This window comes from Lotus japonicus, chromosome 4 (assembly GCF_012489685.1).
Source record: "Lotus japonicus ecotype B-129 chromosome 4, LjGifu_v1.2".
Taxonomy (NCBI): Eukaryota; Viridiplantae; Streptophyta; class Magnoliopsida; order Fabales; family Fabaceae; genus Lotus; species Lotus japonicus.
In genome coordinates this window covers 6,801,077-6,810,321 of record NC_080044.1, presented here as the reverse complement: position 1 = coordinate 6,810,321, position 9,245 = coordinate 6,801,077, and the positions used below count along the sequence as shown (strand labels likewise).

At 33.5% G+C, this 9,245-nt stretch overlaps 1 protein-coding gene across 3 annotated transcripts; it reads right to left on the bottom strand.

Annotated features, from left to right (window-relative positions):
- Window positions 1–1,327: 1,327 nt before the first annotated feature.
- Window positions 1,328–8,661, bottom strand: LOC130714325 (uncharacterized). Of its 3 annotated transcripts, XM_057564225.1 has the most exons (12): window positions 8,388–8,660; window positions 7,437–7,493; window positions 6,399–6,494; window positions 5,435–5,494; window positions 5,279–5,318; window positions 4,208–4,386; window positions 4,026–4,064; window positions 3,798–3,884; window positions 3,275–3,335; window positions 2,968–3,092; window positions 1,922–2,013; window positions 1,328–1,562 (listed from the first exon to the last, which is right to left on the bottom strand). In XM_057564225.1, the coding sequence occupies exons 3-12, from the start codon at window positions 6,444–6,446 to the stop codon at window positions 1,448–1,450; spliced, it is 846 nt and encodes a 281-aa protein (XP_057420208.1). In that variant the 5' UTR covers window positions 6,447–6,494; window positions 7,437–7,493; window positions 8,388–8,660; the 3' UTR covers window positions 1,328–1,447. The 3 variants fall into 3 exon arrangements, with proteins under 3 accessions (XP_057420208.1, XP_057420209.1, XP_057420210.1); XM_057564226.1 differs by lacking the exon at window positions 7,437–7,493 and having other exon boundaries at window positions 8,388–8,661; XM_057564227.1 differs by lacking the exon at window positions 8,388–8,660 and having other exon boundaries at window positions 7,447–7,515.
- Window positions 8,662–9,245: the final 584 nt, after the last annotated feature.

Here is a 9,245-nt window from a genome sequence, read left to right as displayed (position 1 = left end):
TCTTTCTATTTTCTGTCCTGCTTTGAGAGAATTTTGAGACAACTGAATATATATAAAAAATGTGAATTTTATGAATCGATTGTTTAACTAAAATATTGTTGTTAGACCACCTGGCATCTAAGTTCCTACAGCTCTTTTCACAGTCAGAAACTTTAACTGAATCTTCTACTCTGCTTTAGAATGTATAAAAGCATAAACATACATTGTGATCAACAACATTTACAAAACTTACCTATATTGGTTTTGATTTACTTTCATTTTGTACTATAATTAGAATTTAGAACAAATGATAGTAAAAAAGCAATAGGTTAATCAGTTGTTTCACTACTATGTAGGCTTACTGTGATTTTTCCCGAACATCAAGTTAATTTCACTTGCACCTTGAGGTACTTATCAAACTATCCGTGTTCAAGAGTCATTTCTTTTATTGGTATAAAGAGCATGTAGCACAATAACATACTAAGCCAAAAACCAAAAATTATGTAAGCATACAATATTAGTATAAAGCAAGAAGATATCACCTACATAATACACTCCAGATAAGTCAAACCGAAACTGAAAAACAAGGTGAAATAAAAGAATTTAGGCAGACTCACTTTTGAGCAACACCTATGCAGAATTTGGTAAGTGGCATTTTTGAGATAGTATACTACATCTAAAACTTTTTGCTTAGTTTTCTTTTCTCTACAATTCGTTGTGCAGGTTGATGTCCAACCCATTAAACGTAAGGGAATTAGCAAGAAAATGTCAAATCAACCACTTTGTAGTAGAGGTAATAACTACGGTAGAGTCAAGTGAAGCAAGGTGGCTAGTTATACAAAAAGACAGGCAATGAAGAAAACATAATAAATAAGCGAGTGAGACAGTGTTAGAAATGAAGAAAAAAAAAACAAGAAAAAACATCATAGTAAGAAGATAGAAAACTCACATAGAAAGAGAAACCTCTAAAAAAAATAGAAAACCTCCTACAGGAAGAAACCCTGGGAGGGAGGTTGTGTGGCACTTAGGTTGAAGAAGCTCTGCTATGATTTTATCGTTTGTTTGAGTTTCGAAATCTATATTATTTGTGAATTCAGTCAGGTTCGATCGATCACTAACGACTAACGAGAAAAGCTTCCCACACTCAAATGTATTTTAAAACAGAACAATTTTGTGTGGATCTTATTTCTTGATCATCCCTAATTTTAAAACTCCTATTTACCCAACATATAACATGACTTGAATGGGATCTTATTTCTTAATCACCCCTTATTCCTAGCAATTACTAACCAAAATAATAATCCACGGTTCATCACAAGATCCGCAAAGTCGTTAAAATCGACTAGTCTTGTAACAAAATCAGATCTATACTCTTTTTCTTTTAATTGGCAGAGAATCCAAGGCTTTAAATTTTTTCCCACATCAGGATTAAAGTAAAAATTACAAAGTAAACCAAAAAGAGTAAATTTCATACATCTGTCAATAACAATGAAGATAGAATGACAACATACGCCATTAAAAAGAAAACGGCAATCTGTATATAAAACTTAGGATTTTCCCTCATGTTTGGCGATGTCACCGCCCTGAAAAGCAGGAAATTAAATATTATATTATAAAAACCACTAAAAATCCATAGGGAGGGGGAAAGAAAAATGAACATGCAAGCAGAAGATGTAGCATGAATGCATGATGAGAGTGCATATCAGTTATTCAACTAATATTGTGATTTCACTTTGTTACTGGATAATGAATGGAAAGCTAGCTATTTCATTGACCAGGTATATATTTATAAACAAAATTATAAATCATGAAAATTTACTAACCAATTAACAAATTCAAAGCTAACTGAAGAACTGAATCTAGAACTACTTAACAGTTACAGACAGTAACTAACTAACTAACTAACTAACTGATGAATTTTCATTGTGCAAGACAGCGTTACCTAGCAATTCGCTGAGAGAGTCGATGAAAAGGTAAGCTTTGTATGAACACGATGCCTGGTCCAGTTAGAAGAGCTGTCACCACATGGTCACCCTGCAATTTCAAGATCACAATCATATGCACCACATTAAGACACGTTTTAAAGATATGGCATGAAGATTGAGGGGTGGCATGGCATGGTGGTCGCATATCGAATAAAGTGCAGAACCAATAATAGGTGATGAAAACACTCCAACAACAACTAAAGTGTTTTCTCACTAGGTGTTGTTGGCTACACGGATCAAATGATGACGTAATGTTTTATCATAAATCATTTTTAATGTAAGACTGCTTAAATCTAAATTATTCTTAATACTTTGATTCACAGTTTTCCTTTGTCTTTTCCAATGTCTTCAACTATTGTACTATCTTTCACATAATTCACCCTCATTATTGGAGCTTCTACAAGTCTTATCCATACAGGCCTGATAACCTAAGATAAGACCTTAAACATTTTTTTTTTGGTTCTTCTTTTATTTTTTTCATCAAGGTTACCACTTGCACATTTTCTAGTTGACAAGAGGGTCAAGATCCCAAAAGAAAACAAAACTAACAAGCTGCTTTAAAAAGGCAGAGAAACTCCAGCAAAATCATCATAAACTACGTATCGATACTTCAAAAAAAATCCAAACCCTGGTTGGTTTAGTAATGTAAAATCCCACAACATATCTGCTCAAATAGTAATAATCAAGGTGACAAAAGAAGTTATCAGCGTGTAAATTCTTTAGCAATGACTTGCAATTGAATCCTAACATTTATAATAAGGAAGGGAGAGATTTACCTCCCTTTTGACTAACCCACACAATTTATAAAGCACAAACATCTTTGGTCACAAGCAACAATGACAACAAAAATTTAAAATATAAATTTCTATCATTAACCTAATAATTTCTGCTTTCTACTATGCTAAACATGCACCATTCTTGAGCTTACATAAAAAAAAGTACTTCATGATAACAGTATTTACCAGGGAACTTAAAGAGGGTTTCAGATTTGGAAGCTACTTACTCCAAACATAGTCCTTCTTGCAGGGCCATTATTTTTTATTTGGACATTGACTGTACTCGTAACAGCAACGATGCAAGAAACATCAACAGCTAGAACTTCACCAATCTCAAGATTTTTCTGTACAACTAACAATAAACAGAATCCAATAGAGCACTACAATGAGAAATAATAGAGGAGTCCAAAGATAGACCTTAATCAGAATGGTATTCAAAAGCTGAAAGATGAAATGAAATGGACAAAAGATCTAAATGGGAACCCTAAAAGAACACAAAGCAATACTGAAGTATATATATCAAATAAAGTATACCAGATCCACCCGCTAGTATGAATGCAACCCCTTGACCAGATAGCTTCTGCCGCAAGAATCTCTATAATACATTCATGGTCTTAGATAAATGATATGGAGATATGCATGACAAAGAAAATTCAACCTATTCAACAAAATTTACAGTTTCATTGTGTTAAAAATAACTAAAACAGAAATCATTTGCTATATGTGGTGGTCGATTACATAATCAAACCACACAATAAATAATGCAAACAGTTAAACAAAGTGTATGTGATATATGAACATGCAATTGTCTATGGGTCACTAAACATGGACAAGTAATGTATCCTAAGAAAAAATATTTTTTGTCCACAATGCCTTTTGGTAAACAACAATCAGAATATCCGTCGAAGCCTATGCAGATTGAAACATCTAGGAGTTAAGAACGTTGTCCATTTCATGTAATTTATCAAAAGAAAATTGAGTTTTCTAACCAGGCAAGTAGTACCAAGTTGAAAACCAAGAAAATAGGGAAACATCCCAAGTATCTGAAATATCTCACCTCAGCACCAGCAACAACATTTTGTCCCCTCTGATCAAATGTGTTGCTGACTTTCACATCATTGACTGAGCAAAGAAATGCATCTGGCTACAGAAAATACAAAATGAAGTTAAGTTTGTATTCTGGTCCTCGGATTAGAAAAGTAAACCACCAAACAGTAAGCCCACAGAAATCAAATTTAGTATCTAAAATCAAACCAAACAACAGTTGCAACCAAATTAATTATACCTGGCACAAAATCCCTCCATTGAACATTGCTAAATCAATCTGTGTTTGATCAAAACATAGTTACATATAAAGAGAAATCCAATTACATAGACACAACTATGCATTTCAGATAATGAATTTCAAGATTTAAAACAAGATAAGTAACAGCCCATCATTTAAATGATTTGGACAGAAGTACAAACCGGGAGGATTCGTGCAAAATAAGGTGCAGCAATTCCAACAAATCCATCACTGGGTCCAGAATTGCATAGAACAATGCTAGTTATAGTTTTTCCAAATAACCACTGCCTAAAGCCTACTTCATTCTCTGGAAGGTAGGCATTTTCCATTTCAATGGATCCAGACATAAAGCACATGGAACCTGCAATAGCATAGATATTCAATTGAAATATTAATAGGTGTAAACCGCAAATTCCAACTTCAAGTTATGTACGCATGGAGATACAAATGTATAGTATATGTTATGTGGATGTCTCTATATGCATGGATACATACATACATAGTATATACACATCACAACTAGGGCTATAATTAGTAAAAAACCAAAAGAAATTATATGAAAATATCCACATGCCTAATAGTTATTTCAGATTCTGGTTAAGTCATACTTGATGACACTTCCCATTGAAGAATGAGGAAGGAATTGAAAGAATCACAAACGTGCTCACTGGCGAGCTTGTGAACCAGCAAGTCACAAAAGGAATTTAAGAACTAGGAATTTATTAGTGATTATTGTCTGTCAAATAAATCATTTAAATGGAAAATGTTAAGCAAATTAGAACAATTTATTTGGACCAAAAAAAATAATCAAATAGAGTTTCATTGTGATGCACGGCCAGTGTAAAACAGGTTTACACAGACAACCAATCATAGTATGTCATGTAGGAGGAACAGTTACATTCGTTTTAAATTTTAATCAAGACAGAAGTATATTTTCTAATTTGAAGGAATTCAATTGGATGTTACACTAGCAGTGCATAGACATTTAGTCCTTAAATACATGTATAGCAAACAATTGATGCTCAATTGTCATGACCATTGACTAGTATTGGCCATGTAAAACAGAAACATTAGGAAACATGATTGACCAAAGCCCTCATTACCAAATAACCATGACCAATATAAATCATGTTTACATCAAGACCATATTTAAAAATATGTTCTGTATTTACTTCATCTGAATTCCAACTAGAAATATCATCAGTGAAATCTAATGACCCGTGAATTAAAGTGCCCAACAGGCAACAACTTACCAGGCTTTGCAATGATTTTTTCTTGTGGCTTCAACATAATCTGTGTTGCAAGAACCAAATGAAGTATGATGTTACACAATTGTAGATAATAATCATAATATAAAAAGAAAGGCAAAAAAATAGTTGACAATTTAAATTTAGGATCGTCAAATATACCTGAACGACCTGAGATTCACCACCTAAAATCTGAAAAGGTATGATTTCATCTTGTGGGCTCTAAAACAGCATTAAATCATCATAAGATTATGAAGGATATTTGAGAACAATGTAAAATATCAGGTATTTTGTTTTTGTTATGTTATCTTTTTAAGATAGAATATGATCCCATAAATAGTTGAGGGGCACAAAGACACTTAACAAACAATGCTCAGAAACTGATAACAATTAGTGTATCTGTCAGGATCAGAAAAATCCCAACAGCGGAACGGTAGAAAAAAGAAGATAAAGGATAACTTTTACAGTAGAAAAACAGTATCACAGTCAACATATGAATAAAAGTAACATGAAAAACTCTCCTTTTTCGTAAATTGGTGTGTACGACTACTAGTCAGGATTACCCATTGTCATGCATCTATTTTGGTGGTTATTTGAGAGGTTAACTTCTCCTTACCATCTTATACTCCTCACCCTAAGAAGGGAAGCTCTCTCACTTAGAACGGTATGCATGCAAATAAAACAGAACCATTTATCAATTTAAATATTGCTTAAGATACACCAAACATCAAAGAGTCTGTTTTAGACAATTCATTTGGAATAGTCCACAAGAAATATTTACATTCCATGGACAAAGGAGTAAATCATCATGATCCTGACCTCGAACCAAATGTTGTTGACTATACAGTGAAGCTAGTAAGCTACCTCATCATACTAACTAAACACTAATATCAATTGCAAAAGCTAAGTAACAAATAGAAGAAACATAAATAATCTTCTGGGAGACTCCAATTTCACAAAATAGTACCTAGATGATAAGTCATCAATGAGCCCAAGATATTAATATAGTATTCAAACTCACCTAAGCAGTTCCAGAATCTAGTTTAACAGAAAGCAAATGATTGAACCCAATAAAAACTTCAAAAATATTTTCGCTATCATGAACGAAAATAATTGATGCAAGTACCTGATAAACATAAGGCTGAAAAGGCGTTGAGAAGAATGGTGCAGCCATAGCCAATAGACAGGGATTCCTTGAAGTTCCCAGAGATATATGTTTTATCTAGAAACAAAACACCAACAATCAATTCCACTATGTAATAATTTTTTTTTGTTTGAACGTTACAATGGATACAAGGATTCAACTAATCACCCAATAAATGAATATTACTAACAGGGAATTTATCTTATCTTTTAACTTATAAATGTGAAGTAGGCAGGTTTGATCCCAAGGCTAGTCATTATATCTTCTTTTAACAAAATTCTGAGCAATGAATTGCCAAATTCAGGATGTAGCACCAAATGGAGGTCAAAGTTACAAAGTACATATTAGCTTCCATTTCCATATTAAACCAGTGTTGTCAAATAGTGGATATCGCGGCGCTATAGCGTAGCGCTTTGAGGGATCACCGCTATCCTCTATTTCCGCTATTTTCTGCTATTTGCCACTTTGAGGGCTTGACATAGAGGATTTTTGGCTTTCCGCTATTTTCCGCAATCCGCGATTAACAACATTGTATGAATCAAACTAACAGTTTTTTTGTTTCTCTTAATCTTTTGGCTATGAACTCATCCATCCTATAAGCAAATCAAATGAAACAAAAGAGGCATTCTTGTTTCCCAATCAGTTCAAAAGGTGAAATCTTCATACATCATTTTTCAGCTATTGCCATTTTGACAGATTAAACTACCCAAGTGGAATGAGCAATCAAGTTTGAAACTTTATAACATAGTACAGCTTGGCAATCAGGTAAAAACCCTAAATCCCCAAAACACTTGGCTAATGTAGATTTTGATTATTATCTTTAGTACATTGACACACCCATGTGTGCATTTTCAACTCAATTTCTTCTCTGATTACTCATGAAACTAGATTACAAACCCAGAATTGAATCATCAAGACTAGCCTGATGATTCAATTCAACCCCATAAAGAAAAATTGTTGTTGAATAATGAAATGTTATAGAAAATTAAGCAAGAAAGTATGAGATCGGAGAAATCGAACCACCACGCACGACGATGAATCACTTCTTCAAGAGCGACCAAACACCAGAGTCTTCATCTTCATCGCAGAAACAGAGCTCGCAAAGGATCAAAGAGTAAAAAGTGTTTTCTATTTAGAATAAAAATATGGCTTAAATATGTTGGAGGTCCCTCTAAAATAGGGATCTTTTGGTTAAGGCCCCTACAATTTTTTTTGGGTGGAATAAGCCCCTAATGTGAAAATAATATATAGTGATAAACCCCTGCCGTGAGGTTCCGTTTAATTTCTCATGATTCTGCAAACGACGCTGACGTAAATTATATTTTGTGAAAATTATTCAATTAAAGAGGGTGCCACGTAAGTAAATTAGGGTTGAAAAAATAAAAACCCAAGTAAAAAACTCAAGTAAAATCCCCAAACGTACTTGTGTTTTTTACTTTGGATTTTCATTTTATTTTTATTTTTTGATCCCTCATTTACTTACGTGGCACCCTCTTTAATTGAATAATTTTCACAAAATATAATACACGCCAACGCCGTTTACAGAATCATCATAAATTAAACGGAACCTCACGGTAGGGGCTTATCACCATATATTATTTTCACATTAGGGGCTTATTCCACCCAAAAAAATTTGTAGGGGCCTTAACCAAAGCACCCCTATTTTAGAGGGACTTCCAACATATTTAAGCCTAAAAATATATATAACTGTAAAAACTAAACAACTGAAATTATTATTTTTTTAAAAATGATTTTTTGTAAATGAATTAATTTCAAAAATTACAATAATTCCAAACAAATTTAATCACATTGTGGGATCTAGTGGGTCCTCATTGTAACGATTGGTGCTGAGAATCAGACATCCAAGTCTAGTGAAGTAAAGCCCTCTCAAATCAGAAATCGTGAGAGGCCATGAGCGATGGAATCAAATCGATGCGGGAACATTAGGGTTTGTTCCTTCGAGACACAAACCTGATTTGAAGATTAAGAAGGTGGTTGGGCGTTCGAATCAATAGCGAACCTCTCTGATTTGCAAAGATGGCTTCTTCTTCAACGGAGAATTGTTAGCATCTCTTCCTCCTTCTCGTAGCTGTGGTTGCGAAGATTGGAGAATGGTAAAGAAAAGTTGTTATATGTTATTGATAATTTAAGAGATGATTAGAGCGATTGAAACCGCATAGAAAAAGTGTTGAGAAATAGGACAGTTATGGCGGCGAGAGCACAAGTAGAAAAAAGAGGAAAGGACAAGGGTGTGGTGTGATATGGTGTGGGTGTGGGGGGTTTCTTTATATTTCCTTTTTCATATAGTAGTCTTTTAAATTAGAATTATAAAGTAAAATATTAATTTAATTGAGCAATAATAAGTGATAAATAATATAATTTAACTTAATCTAAAATATTATTTAAATTATTACTTATGTTTTACAAATTAGTCTATTTTTAAATTACAAAAGTTTTATCATTGGTCAATTATTTTAACTAGATAATCATCAAACCCTTATTTCTCAGTTTTTTACTCAACTTTGGAGCATTGTTCATGTGCACACTTTTTTTGGGGAGGCCAAGAAGGATTCGTTGGGTTGCGCTTGCCAAATCGACGACTTGCTATGGGGAGATGCGGTTGTTGTACGACTAGGGTTTGGCGGACTAGTTGCGTCGATTTTTATCCACAAATCGCATTGTTGAAGTCGATTGTTTACAACTTTTTAAGGCATGAAAGATGGTCTATGCGGAAAGTTCTTATCTTGATTTTATTGTTAGGGATTGCCATGACCTTGCTCTTCATTTTGATTTTGTTAAGTTGTTTTTTGTTAGTCATAATGTCAGTTG

Coding starts and splice junctions, on each gene's coding strand:
- LOC130714325 (XM_057564226.1), bottom strand. CDS start 6,446: ATGGCTGCACCATTCTTCTCAACGCCTTTTCAGCCTTATGTTTATCAG. Junction 5,495..6,398: donor TTCAGCCTTATGTTTATCAG/GTACTTGCATCA, acceptor ATGCTGTTTTAG/AGCCCACAAGATGAAATCAT. Junction 3,885..4,025: donor ATGGAGGGATTTTGTGCCAG/GTATAATTAATT, acceptor TATTTTCTGTAG/CCAGATGCATTTCTTTGCTC.